General features: G+C 41.5%; 1 protein-coding gene across 1 annotated transcript in view; it reads left to right on the forward strand.

Annotated features, from left to right (window-relative positions):
- Window positions 1-15,000, forward strand: part of LOC138958424 (prolactin-releasing peptide receptor-like) — a 43,855-nt gene that overhangs the window by 11,883 nt on the left and 16,972 nt on the right. Inside the window, exon 2 of the mRNA XM_070329566.1 lies at window positions 13,304-13,525. Coding sequence (XP_070185667.1) covers window positions 13,304-13,525 — 222 coding nt within the window. The remainder of the gene's footprint in view (window positions 1-13,303; window positions 13,526-15,000) is intronic.

Here is a 15,000-nt window from a genome sequence, read left to right on the forward strand (position 1 = left end):
ACAAACTAGCAACACTCTTAAATTCCCCAGGAAACTGCCCCAGAAGCCCAAGAGCTTCCTGAACTTTTTGAACAGTTGCTTATCTTCTGACGATCGTAGCAACCACCCCCCCCCCCCCCTCCCAACAACAACAAAACAACAGAAAGAAAAAAAAACATGTGTGTGTGTGTGTGTGTGTGTGTGTGTGTGTATGTATGTGCGTATGTGTGTGTATGTGTGTTTTGGGGGCTTTTTCATTTGCGACAGTAACAGAAACCCCCTTATATTAGTTTAGAAATGTACAGTACACCAAATTTTGCAAGACGCATCGGATTAATTACTTCGGCAGGTTTCGGAAGCGAGATAAGTTTTATCTCTCGCTGCACGCATGCAAGCACAAGGGGAAGTTTGCTTGCAATTCCTCATTCATGTAAACAAAAATCGTGCAGCATGGCACGGGTATGTAAATTCTAATGTAGGGGGGAGGCGGTTGAAATGGAGCGGTGCGTGTTGTGGAACATACCACGCACATCGGCTGAGTGGAAAGGAGAAGGTAGATGAAGGATGTTGCACGCTTAAAACATATACAGACGCCGGCAAAATGGACACAAACAGAAGACAGACAGATACACACATACACAGTGACACACATACAGACACGCTCACGCACACGTCACACGTGCACACGTACACACACACACACACACACGCACGCACATTCACACATCCATACGCATCTACAAACGTACGCACAAACACACACACACACACACACACACACACACACACTGTCACACCGGCACACATACACACACACACACACTCTCACACACACACACACGCGCACACACACACACACAAACACACACATGCACACACACGCACGCACGCTAACACACACACAAACACACACACACACACACACACACACACACACACACACACACACACACACACACAGTTGTTGCTGTTACCAGGAAAATTGGGTTCTACAAGTACTAGACTACGAAAACACCACCCAAGGCAACTACTTGCATATAATTTATGCGCGATCGCGAAATTCTGGACCCCAATTGACATTATGAATTTACACGTAATTTGTTTCTGATTGAAAAATTGCATAGAAAATATTGCATGCGTATGTCGCACTTCGCTCACACTATTCGGTCAGCTGTCGAAAAACATCGCTATAGGGCATTCGGTGACACATTTTCGTCAAAAAACTGCGAGATTCAGTTCAATCTGAAAGCAAATACATTATGTCAGGAAAAGTGAAGTAATTTCAGCTGTACTTTGATGCACGCAATGTTAGGGAAGACCTAAAAAAAAGCGAATCTTAAAAAGACCCATTGTCACTGACATTCCCATTCCTAGCCACTGATATGAGCTGTTTTTATTTGTGATCCTCCACCACGAAATGAGTCATATTTCACCTTTGCATGATTTTCATATTTGTACATTTTCCTAAAGAGTTGTTTATGATCTATCCAGTGGTGAAAACCGTTTTAGAAAAGAGCGTTATAAGCCTGTGACTAAGGTGACCCTCACACTGTTACCAGACACTCCCCGGACTTATATCAAGCCTGACGCAGAACCGCGCGAGGTGACATGCGACTCATTTCGTGGTGGAGGGTCACATTTTATATGAAACGTCAGAATGTATACCAAATGAGTGTGGTCAATTATGTATCTGTACATCCGTAGATGCCTTTCATTTATTTCATGGATTTTAATACTAGGCCCTATTGACCTTTTTGAGTGGTAAATGGTGAAGGATGAAAGAAAATGATATTGTGAGTGGACGGATGCATGTTATTCATTAAAAGTCCCACAATGATGTGCTTGGCAAAAACAAAAGAAGAAAAAAAAGCTGTTTTTAATTTTATTTTTATTTCATTTATTCCATTCTGTTCGAATGTGTTTTTGATCGGTTTATTTCGTAGATACCTGCTTACATATAACCCGCCAGTCTTACCCGGCTGTCAATGATAGCATCTGACGTGTGGTGAGAGTGGGTGACAGCTGGTGGAAATGATGTATAGGTGTACTATATTGCACGTACAGCACATCACGTAATCGTCATTTGCTGACCGATTCCTTATTCATGAGACGAGATAGCACTTTTCGCCCACTCACTTCCTCAAGAAATCAATACAATCTCTTAAATATTTACCCGTAGAGACGAGTCAGTTAAAGTGATAAAATGTGCAACTGATGATGATGTTGTGTGTACTCTTTGCTTAAAGAAATACGATACCGATACATGCACAGCCTGGCGGTGAAATTGCAAGTATTTTTCCACTACTGATCTAAACGAAGTCACCGAGACGAACTTCTGTTCTCGACATCCTCTGTCATTTCCTCGGGAAACTTACTTATAAGAAGTGACAGATAATTATTTTGCGTGAAGCCATCATTCGAATTAATGACGTCTCCTCGAACTTCGTTTCGCTTTTGACATGTTACTGTAGATGGGAGGGTCAAGAAGAGACTTCAGTTGTTTAATCGGTGTCGTATATCATTAAAGGCACGGTCCTTCCCGTGTTAGCAATTCGGGTCACCATCTCAAAACTGCCAAGGTTTGTACTTGGGATAAGACCATCTCTGCAACATACCCAAAATCAATTGCATACTGGCTTTCTGTGCAGATGGGACTTTTCGGACGAATTAATCATTTAACTGCAGACACTAGTTACAATCAGCAAATTAAAATCATAATAAAATCTCACTCTGTAGATGAAGATGCTTGATCTGTATCTTGTGACCAAGTGGAAAGAACGTGTTCCATGTAAAAGCCAGGCTTTAAAAGCCTCAAATGAATTCGGCAAATTCTACTTCACATAGTCTACTTCACGAAGATGGCTGCACGAAGCGTTGGCCCTGAATTTTCGATAAAAAGACTTCGTAAAGTCTTCGCGAAGTCGACTTTGGGCATTAGTAAAGACAGCCTTCAGCTATGACGGAGAACATGGGGATTTGCGCGAGACGGATGGTGCCGTTAATGATCCAGCGGTTTGATGGGATCTACTTCTTGCAATGATATTTATTTTTCTTCTGGACCAGTATATACTCATGATTTGAAGTAGTGGAGTTACTTAAAGAGAACATCTGCAACTGTCAATGGTCGTAAGCGTACCCTATGCCAAATGGTTTAGCAGTTTTATATATAGAGTCAAGAATGTTCTGTCTGCGCTGATAATGGTCTGTATTTTATATTAGGGAAAGTTGTTATTAGTTTAAATCATAGTAGTACAAACTGGCAACGAGAATACTTGCCTTTATGTTGATAATGAGTGTACCCTATGCCTGAATGATCCAGCGGTTATATGGAATCTGCTTCTGCACTTAAACATTTTTTCATCGAGGTAATAACAAAGTCGTAATTTATTGTGGGGTAGTCAAAGTTGAAGAGAAAAGTAACGTGCAGATGATGATGATGATGATGATGATGATGATGATGATGATGATGATGGTGATGGTGATGATGATGATGATGATGATGATGATGATGATGATGATTGTTCCTTATACCAAATGATCCTGCTTAATGGAATCCGCTGTCTGTGTTGATAATGTTGTTCTTTGAGGCCGGAACATGTGCATGTTTGATTAGTCGTGGTGCATTCAGTTTCAGAGATAACCTGCAGGCAATGTTGATGATGGTGTACCCGATGCCAAATGATCCTGCAGTTTTATGGAATCGGCTGTCTGCTATAATCACGTTTTTTCTTCGAGGCCAGTGACTTATGACTTTCTGGCTTTTTGCAGCCGACAAAGGGATCGTGTGGTTTTTATTGGACAAGTGAACTTGGTGCACTTGAGTTATGGGAGAGGTGCCAAGTGTGGTCTAAATGCAATGATTGGTATTCGCTGGCAAGCGTCAACCGTCTTGTTGTATTTGTCCGCTCAATTTGTATACATATAAAAATTATATTAACTGTCTGATTTGTTACCTTTTTTTGTTAAAGTTATATCTTTGTTTCAAAGCCCTCTGGGCCCAAAACAATAAAAATAAATACTTGACTTGACTTGACTTGACTTGACTTGACTTGGCTTGGCTTGGCTTGGCTTGGACTTGGACTTGACTTGTTTGTGTTCCGTTTGGCCTGATCTCCTCCCTTCATTCCTTCTCCTGTGTCTGTTTCTGTCTGTTTCTGTGTGCCTCTTTTTGTTTTTATCTGTCTCTGTTCCTGTTTTTCTGTGTCTCTGTCTCTGTCTGTCTGTCTGATTGCCTGTCTCTGTCTGTCTGTCTGTCTGTATGTCTAGTCTGTCTGTCTCCCTGTCTCGCTGTCTGTCTGTCTGTCTGTCTGTCTGTCTGTCTGTCTGTCTCTCTCTCTCTCTCTCTCTTTCTTTCTCTCTCGCTCGCTCGTTCCGACATCCCCTTTCTATCACTGTCCAAGCTCTTTATGCGTCTGTTCTTCGTGCGCCTCCCCCCCCCCCCCCCTCCTGCCCCTTTTTTTGCTCCTCCCGGTTGTATTTGTATTTCATTTTACTGATCTGTTTTGTTGATGATTTTCACCTCTTCCATCAAGGAACGTGGATGAAGAATTTCATCATCCGCCCTTTTCTTTTTCCAGATGCTAATTTCCACTTTGTGTACCGGCACGTCCTCGGTCTTTTTCTTGGTCTACTTTTTATGGGTTTTTTTCTTCTTAACCTACACCCCCCCCCCCCCCACCCACCCCTTCCCCCAAATAACATACATCTCATTCTCGTTCTCCTCCTCCTGCTATCTCTGTTTTTCCGAGATTTGGCTCTTGCCTCCCCTTTTTGTTGTGGTGGGTGGGTGTCTGTGTGGGTATCATTTCTTCATGCACATCTTCTTCTCTCGATTTCTTGTTTCTCTTTTTTTTCTCTTTTCTTCTTATCTTTCTTCTTTTCGTCCAACAAACGCCTCCTCGTTATTTTGTCTTTCTTGCTCCTTCTACAGTCTTCTTCGTCTTGAACTGCGTCTGTTACCTCATCTCTTCTTCGTTTCGATATTTTGTTTTTTGGAATAAAAAAAAAACAAGAAAGATAGGTTGTTGGAACGTTTGTTATTGACAAAATATCTGAAATATCTGTGAATGTATTGTTTTGTCAATAACAAACGTTCCAACAACCTACCTTTCTTGTTTTTTGATTCTGAATTTTGGAACGTTGGCAGTCTCTTTGTTTTTGGATTTAGTTTTTTTGGGTTTTGTTTTTCCCTGCACCTTTTTGGGGCGTTTACCCCATCCCTTTACCAGGCGTACGCCAAGCACATTCCGCCACACAAACAGGTCCAGTGACTAACAAAAAGGCTTATTCAATTGTGTTAGTGGCACAGACATAGATCAAAAGTCTGTGCAGTCATACGAGAAATTGTCTGATTGTGAAGGTATGGCTAATTGCAACTCACTGGTAACAAAAATGCTACGCTGTATCCATGTGTACTCTAAAACTACAAACAAACCTGAAGAAGCTAGACAAATACAAACTCGCTCAACCAAGACCAAGTACAGTGCATGGCGTTAAAAGTCCCCGTAGAATTCACGAGTTGTTCTTATTTTGTAGCATGACGATGGTTACGGATTTATGTGTATTTCAAACATGGTGTGAAGTGCCTGAATAGCGCTTTAATAAGAACGTTTTATTATCATTTTGTTGTAGATGTTGTTTTTGTCGTTGTCGTTGTTGTGGTCGTTGTCGTTGTCGTTGTCGTCGTTGTTGTTGTTGTTGTTGTTGTTGTTTTGCAGCAACACCTTGAAGCTTTGGTCTAATGCTCTTTCGTAACTGTCTGGGACCGGGAAATAGCTGAATGGTGCCTGGTTAATGAGTAATACTAGGATAGGATGCTCGGGTTCGGTGTCGAATTTATTTCCCAGAATCAACTTTTCGTCAGGCATTGTGCACAAAAACAAACATACCAACGTGGATAGCAGAAGTTTCAATTCAGCTATTCAGAAAATTGAAGAGGAATAGGTCTGACAAGAAACAGTAATGTAACCACAAGATATCTCCTATTTTCTGAGAGACTGATTTCGAGAGATCAGTTCTGACACGCACAATATGTTAATCCATGTATCGACTTTCAATTTGTCCATTTGGGGAAAGAAGAAATACCGTAAATAATGTGCTGGCATGTGAAAGATAGAGTAGACAGACGCAAGACGGACAGGAAAAACCTCCATAGATTTCTCCTCTTCCTTGGCGAATAATCACGAGAGATGAGTTCTGAGGAGCACAATCTGTATCCATGTCTCAACTTCCAATCGATCCCTTCGGGGAAAAGAGAAAATACCGTGAGTTATTTGCATTGGAAAGACAGAGTAGACGGACGGCAGACGGACTTGACAAAAAGCAATAGATTGCTCCTTTTCCTTGGCGACTAATAACGAGAAATGAGTTCCGACAAGCAGAATATCTATCCAGGTCTCGACTTCCAATCTGTCCCTTCGAGGAAAGAAGAATTACCGTGAGACGTCAGCTGGCATGTAAATGATTTATGACGGGCTAGAAGAAGAAAAAGCAAGAGTATGAGTAATTTGCCGGTTGTTCCTTGTTCGCACTGTATCACCAGTACCACCACCGCCGCCGACGAAGCCGAGGAAGCGATCCAGCATCTGACAGAAGTACCCTACGAGTCTTGAATAACAAACATGTGTCATTATGTTTATTTGTAAATACTGCCTCTTCTAATTCGCTTTGCGATGTTCTGTGTTCTCCAAGCGATGCAAGCTGTAGGGTTCAGCTCAGCGTGTAATTTTAAGCACTCTCTCTCTACCTGGTCTCTGTTTAATCTGCCTCTCCTTTTTTTTAACCTCAGTTGCATGCAGGTTTCAATCAACTCCAAAATGATCTAATCTGTCTGCCTCTCCGTGTGCCTGTCTGCCTGTCTTTCAAGTCATCTTTTATTGTCATGCATCGAGTTAGTCTCCGTCTGGTGCATGTACGGGCAATGTCTGTTGAGGAGATAAGTGTCCGATTCGTACTGTACTCTTTCCGACATTGAAGAATGTTCAAAGGCGTCACTGATGTGACTGATGAATGCCGCTGGCAGCGAGAGAACAAAATAGCAGCATGTTGCTGAGTTAAAGGCACACTTCTCCCATTAGGAACTAGTTGCTTCTTGATAAATTAAGATTTATTAATGTAACCGTGTGCCGAAACACTACGATCACCTCGGGAAGCGAAGTGCAATCAAACAGGTTTGAAAATGTTAGGGCTAATTTCTTAGCCCTATAAAAACTGTTATGCAAACCCGAAGGTTTCCATGAACATACTGACAATCGGAAACCACCAGACCCCATCACAAACAGAATTCCACAAACCACGGGTGTTGACTGAAAGGCCAACAACTCGGGTGCAGAGTCTGCTGTGAAAGGAGCGGTAGCCTCCCCTGTCACATTAAACATGTCAACCTTGCACAGAAAGCGGTCAGGCTGCATATTTTTGGTATGTCTCCAAGTGGCGGGATGGCGCTATCCCGTGTATCCCATGCAGACCTGATATGTTGGTATGTCTCCAAGTGGCGGGATGGCGCTATCCCGTGTATCCCATGCAGACCTGATATGTTGGTATGTCTCCAAGTGGCGGGATGGCGCTATCCCGTGTATCCCATGCAGACCTGATATGTTGGTATGTCTCCAAGTGGCGGGATGGCGCTATCCCGTGTATCCCATGCAGACCTGATATGTTGGTATGTCTCCAAGTGGCGGGATGGCGCTATCCCGTGTATCCCATGTAGACCTGATATGTGACCCTCCACCACGGAATGAGTCGCATGTCACCTTTGCATGATTTTCATATTTGTACATTTTCCTAAAGAGTTTTTTATGCTCTATCCAGTGGTGAAAACCGTTTTAGAAAAGAGCGAAAACTGTTTGAGTTATAAGCCTGTGACTAAGGTGACCCTCACACTGTTACCAGACACTCCCCGGACTTATATCAAGCCTAGCGCAGAACCGCGCGAGGTGACATGCGACTCATTTCGTGGTGGAGGGTCACATTTTTGGTATGTCTCCAAGTGGCGGGATGGCGCTATCCCGTGTATCCCATGCAGACCTGATATGTTGGTCGAATCGTATACAAGCTAGGAAGGAGCCTGCCTTTAACCGTTTCACCAAAACTCCAAAAGATTGATAACTGAATTGCATTTTGTCAGTCCAACCTCGTGTGCATCTCATCTCGCTACATTTTACGTATTTACTCTCGCCATACAGGCAATGGTAGTAACTGTTTAACTGCACAGAAAGCGGTCAGGCTGCATATTTTTGGTATGTCTCCAAGTGGCGGGATGGCGCTATCCCGTGTATCCCATGCAGACCTCATATGTTGGTCGAATCGTATACAAGCTAGGAAGGAGCCTGCCTTTAACCGTTTCACCAAAACTCCAAAAGATTGATAACTGAATTGCATTTTGTCAGTCCAACCTCGTGTGCATCTCATCTCGCTACATTTTACGTATTTACTCTCGCCATACATGCATTCGTAGTAACTGTTTAACACCCCCCCCCCCCCCCCCCCCCCCCAAGAACAAAGGCGTATACAGATCAAATGTTGTTCATGAACCTCGAAGACACCGACGTAGGCAGATGTACATAGCCAAGCAATGCCATTTTTTTTCACCTGGTTTTGTAAATGATACTCACGCACTCTTAATTCGCACAAGCATGGAAAAACGAACCTGTTTCTAGCCAGATATTAACCCATAATTATAAGCCAACTGTCCCTTTTTTGGGACGCTCAATGAATTCTACTGCTGGCATTAACATTGAAGTGATAGTTCAGCTTTCTGTTCTCAGTTGGACTAAGGAGGCCCCTTGGCACAACGCACAACCAATTAGTGATTTTGTTTCCTAAGTTTTGCTGAGCCGGAAATGTTCACGTTTTTGGGTGTTGGTGCGTGCAATTCACGGTCACCTTCAAATAATAGTTCAGACTGTTTTGTTTGACAACTTTTTTATACATCACTATGAAGACATATTGTAGAGTTTAACATAATGCAAAAGTTTAGTTTTTTCGTTTTTATCAGAAATTAATTAAGTTTGATATTGTGCGAGCGGAACCAATCGTCCCATTTTTGAGACAGTGGGATCAAGAGGGGTGGGTTTTTTGCTCCTTACTCTCATCAAGGTCTTTATTTTTCTGCAGACTGTAAATGCTTCATCAGCAGGTTAGCATGCTTTGGGATGAATTCTACCGACATGATCGATAATCTTGCATAATATCACAGATAGTTGAGTCAGCTTCTGCTCAAAATGAGGAAAATGACCTTTGTGTACTGGGTCCATGTAATCCCGGCCTTACTGTCAAGCGGCGTTTATGCTATACAGTTGTGGTTTTGGCTCCTACAAAAAGATTTTGAGGATTTTAAATGAAACTTTTGTTTCATTCTAATAAATGCCAAGGTTGGTTGTAGGCCATTTTAAAAATGAAAAGACCAGTTAGTTTCACCAAAATGGCAATTGTTCAAAAGAACCAAAATATTCCCTCACCTGCAATACGGAACGTCAGCCCTCGTTACTCAAGTATATGTGGAAAATATAATCATCATGACAGTGCAACCTATTAGGGAATGCCAAACCAACACTTATTATGTGTATTGGCAGTTTTTATGCATTTATAAAAGATTTATAACTGAGACAGACTCCATTAGAACTGAATTTGAAGACTTCCAAAGACCATGAGCAGGCCATCAGCCGTCTACAAACTCAAGAAACAGCCCGCTACAGCACCTGCTGCCAAAAAGATAAAGATGCCCCTGAAAGAGACTGTTCCTGTCAGAAAGGCAGGTTGATCGCTTTCCAGACGATGGGCGGTGTGGATCGCATGGACTACAACGTAGACGCGGCATACCACATCTCATTCAGCACACACACAAAACAAGCAACTCCGTGCATTCTGATCAGTCATCGCTCAACGGCTATCGCCAGTTATCTCTCTGACCGGACGCTAAAGTCCTACGCGAATCTATCAAAACAAGAATACAGAGTTATCTCCCATATGTTGTTCTCGAGCAGTGTTCGCGAGACGAAAATGATTGCAGATTGGCCGACTTCGACAGTGATCTCCGTTCTGTTCTTCACGTCACAGTTATGATAAATACATCGTTCTAAGGTCAAAACAAGTCGAAAGTGTGGGACTGCTGCCGAAAGGAGACCGTAATATATGGTTGCATCACTGTCAAAAAATCGTCTGCTCCAGCGAGCGCCGAAACCAAACGGTTGATTATCACGTGACACTTTTGCCATATTTAGAGTTGTTTGCACAGTAAATACAGCCGCGAAAAATAGCTCGCTTGAAACTGTCTTACATATCAATTCCTTTGTAATTTAAAAATTACACAACACCATGAAAAATCATTATCGACGATCGCGAATCTGCTTATATCCATAACACATTACGAAAAGATCTAAATATGTAAAAAAAAAATCGATTTCTTACCCACAGAAAGAAAACCAAGGCATCCTGTCAGGGATAGAATGAGCCGAAACTCATTTTGACCTGAGGTCAGGATGCAACTCAGTGGTCATTGTTTGCATTCTGCGCTGATGCCAGAATCCAGCAGTCATAACGTTTTGTTCAGAAAGCACAGACGGCGAAGAGCGAACAACTGGATCGTTTGGCAATCATGTGCATCAAAGCAAGGGCGGTTTAGAATTTTCGAGCAACACAAGCATCTTCCGCTTGTCGCCTAAGGTTACCTACCCTGGCTATGAACAAGCGGGTGACTCCAGATATATTGACAAAATTATACTAAGACGTGAAAACATATAAGACGCATATATTTTATTACCGCCCTGATATGGCCCTTCGTGGTCGGCTGGGCGTTAAGCAAAAAAAAAAATATATATATATATATTTTATTCAGCAGATACAAGGAATTTGATTTTGGTAGTGCACAATAAGTGTTATATTTGCATAGACAGCTAAGAGCGAAGTTCTTTGGAAGTCTTCAAATTCAGTTCTAATGGAGTCTGTCTCAGTTATATATCCTTTATACATGCATATAAACTGCATATAAACATAATACATTTGGTACAATAAGTGTGTTAATTTCTTTCGTAACCACTAGTCACACAGGGTGTTTCCCGCGTTCTGAAGAAGGTGGTGTTCCCCGATGCTAAGACCTTTTTGTGTCATGCAATTTCACAGGTTGGCCGTGAAAGAACTTTCCTGGTATACTGAGAAACGTTCAAAAGAAAAAGATTGCATGGAAATGTTTTTCCAAAAACAATTAAACAAAGCTTCTGCGTTAACCACAAAATTACATAAACAAATCTTAAAACAAAACCTTTTTTTATAATTCCGTTCTGGAATTTATCCCGTCAAAAGTTATTTTCAAATACTTTACTATATCTAAGTTTCATTTAAACTGGTTTTGATTATTCAGGTTTCGTTCATGACAGTTGTGAGTTCGTTCGGGAAAAGGGTAGAGTGTGTGTGTGGGGGGGGGGGGGGGGGGGGGGGATCGGCAGGGCAGCAAGATAGTGTTTATCGATTTCCGTCTTACAAATCACACTAAATACAATTAATTGTTTCAATTAATGACAGTTCATTTACTAACAATTAGGGCAGATCTACAAAGCAGTAAGCTGGTGTCTTTGTTGTGTGGTGACGTAAAAAAAAACCCTACCCACTTGGTCCCACTGTCCCAAAAATGAGACGATTACATTTTACGCTCAAAAACAAAATTTACTAATCTGATGTTACAAAAACTGCCAAATATGTTCACAAGTCACAAAATCCAATTGTTTGGTACCTCATTTGTGAAAAAATAAAATGTGGGCATAAATGGGTTAAGTAAAGTCTGTATAGCTGTTTACTCTACAGGCTTCAGTTAAACGATTCCATTCTGTCTTATTGTGACGGAGGACCTCTTTTACAAATCGCCTCGGTTTCTCCGTTTTCTGTTTATTTTCTCTGTAAATGTACCTCAATTTAAAAAAAAACTAATTTGAAAGACCTGATATTTTCTTTAAATGTTTAAGGTCTTAAAGGGGACGGGGGGGGGGGGGGTCCACCGTACTAATGAGGGAAGCCCGCTGTGATGCATTTCGATAGCAGTGCCACGGTCTAAACAAGATTCCCCACATGGCCAGGAAATACACCAGAAAGCACTTGTAGTACTTACCCGTTCTGACAAATAAATTGGACCCGAAAGCGCAGGGTGTTTGTCGAAATGAAGATGAACAACTGTTTAGATAGTGAAAACAGCATCAGCTGTCGAGGGAGCGAACCGTGCTTCGCCAAGGCCAAAAACCTGCGTCAACGGTATTCTAGCCTATGCCAGCCTAGAATATCTTGCCTCCGTTGCTAATTCTGCTATTTCACAAGTATGCTCGGTTAAACAGAAACTCTTGAGCAGGTCCGGCCAATACAGTATTCTCCATGTAGTAAATAGTATATGCTGAGCATTCTGATGGTAAATAACACCTGCTGAACTTCTGGCTGCAACTGAAGACTAATTGATAACGCTAACCTAATGATGTATTTTCCCGTTGGTGAAGCTGCTCATTTATTTCATATTTTGTATTTTGAATAACATTTTGTTTAAACCAAATAACAATGCCTTGGACGGTGCACGTCGTAATCTTCAGGTGATAAAAAATCCTGATAATGTCTGACAATAACGGTACCCAGGCTGTGCTGGTTGTAGATATATGAACACAGTTACTAAGATAACTCCGATGTCATCATCAGATGGTCAAGATACTAACACCGGAAGGAATTCCTTGGGCACTGCTTGCACACACATATTAATAAATTGACTATAACACTACATTCTTCAGGTAGTTAAGATGCTGGCCCAGGTGGTAATAGTATAACATTCCAACAAGGGCAGATTCATACATACACATGTTCTGACGCAACTCTGATGTTGAGGTAGTGGAGATACTGATTATCGTTGCGACGATCAATATATTCGGGATGGGTAGGCTGCATCAAACAGAAAACGCAGGTCTGCCGGGTGTATTCGTCTGGGACGGATGATGATAGATGTTCTTTCCTGCAGTGTCCACGTTGCACTTAACCCACATTTGGAACTCGAATAAATGTTGCCTTTTCAGGTGGTGAAGATATTGATTATGGTGGTGACGATTCCGATTTTGGGGCTAGGTAGGATGCATCAAACAGAACAAGCATTTGGTCTGGGCCGAATGATGCTAAACTGTTTGCTGTAGCACTTTTTTTATATATAAGCTTGGTACTCCAATAAATGTTTGCTTTTTCAGGTGGTGAAGATGTTGATCATCGTGGTGACGATGTTCGGGCTGGATGATGATAGAATATGTTTTCCCTTGTACATGTAGCACTTCACACAAACTCATATAACTCATATAACTGTTTGCCTTTTCAGGTGGTGAAGATGCTGATCATCGTGGTGACGATGTTCGGGCTGTGCTGGCTGCCGCTGCACACGTTCTTCCTGGTGATCGACTTCAACCCGAAGCTGATGGCCTACGAGTCCCTGGAGGAGGAGCGCTTCTTCGTGGCGCTCTATTACAGCGTGCACTGGCTCGCCATGTCCAACTCCTTCGCCAACCCCATCATCTATTCCTTCACCAACGACAGTTTTAGGGTAAGATATAGACATAGAAACAGACATAGAAATAGACATAGATATAGACATAGATATAGACAGACATCGACGTAGACATAGACACGGTCATAGACGACTTCATCATCTATTCCTTCACCAACGACAGTTTTAGGGTAAGATATAGACATAGAAATAGACATAGAAATAGACATAGATATAGACACAGACATCGACGTAGACATAGACACAGTCATAGACGACTTCATCATCTATTCCTTCACCAACGACAGTTTTAGGGTAAGACATAGACATAGAAATAGACATATAGAAATAGACATAGACACAGACATCGACGTAGACATAGACACAGTCATAGACGACTTCATCATCTGTTCCTTCACCAACGACATTGTTAGGGTAAGACATTGACACAGACAAAGAAGATTGTATTAATATGATATAATTATGTACCATTTAGTCAGTGTGTGTATGTTTTCCTAATATTTCAAACTATTTCTCTCCCCTGTAATTTTATTTGTTACTAGAATTTCTTCCCTTTATGTTTCCTTCCATCTTTTAACCCCGTTTCGGTTCTGTGGCGTTTTGTGCTTTTGCTTTGTTGTTTTCCTTTGTATTTGTGTGTTTGTGGTCCCGAAGAAGCCTCTATAGGTGAACATTTGACTTTCAATTTGTGTTTGTGCTGCCCTTGTATTGGTGAGTACATATTTCTTTTGTTTTTACACCCCCGGTATAGGGGTGTGTATGGGTTTCACTCGATGTGTTTTTACACCCCCGGTATAGGGGTGTGTATGGGTTTCACTCGATGTGTTTTTACACCCCCGGTATAGGGGTGTGTATAGGTTTCACTCGATGTGTTTGTTTGGGTGTTTGGGTGTTTGTTTGTGTGTTTGTGTTCGCAAGTAGATCTCAAGAATGAACGGACCGATCGTCACCAAACTTGGTGAACAGGTTCTATACATTCCTGAGACGGTCCTTACAAAAATTGGGACCAGTCAAACACACGGTTAGGGAGTTATTGGTGGATTAAAATTATACAAGGACTTATAGAGGCACACCCCCGTTGGTCAAAGGGAAATAACCATTCTCACTGCCACCAACTGAGAAGGTTATTTCCCTTGACGGGGGTGTTTTTCCTATCGGAGGAATTTCTTGTTCAACTTGGGTCCATCAAACCCACAGGCATTTTGTTGTTTAGACTTTATTTTCTCAAGAAATAAATTTGTTGGGCGTTGCACCGACTGTATATTGTGTTATTGTATTTGTCAGACTTGATTGTACCAAGTCTCTACACATGTTGTAATGCGCTTAGAGCCAAATATTTTTGTTTTTTGTAAGGGATAGGCGCAATATAAATACACTTTATTATTATTATTATTATTATTATTATTATTATTATTATTATTATTATTATTATTATATATTAAAACAAACATACAACATAACATAGAAAAACACAAAACATTGAAATATAGTACACGTATTAAATATGAAGA

This window comes from Littorina saxatilis, linkage group LG2, assembly GCF_037325665.1.
Source record: "Littorina saxatilis isolate snail1 linkage group LG2, US_GU_Lsax_2.0, whole genome shotgun sequence".
NCBI classification, from domain to species: Eukaryota; Metazoa; Mollusca; class Gastropoda; order Littorinimorpha; family Littorinidae; genus Littorina; species Littorina saxatilis.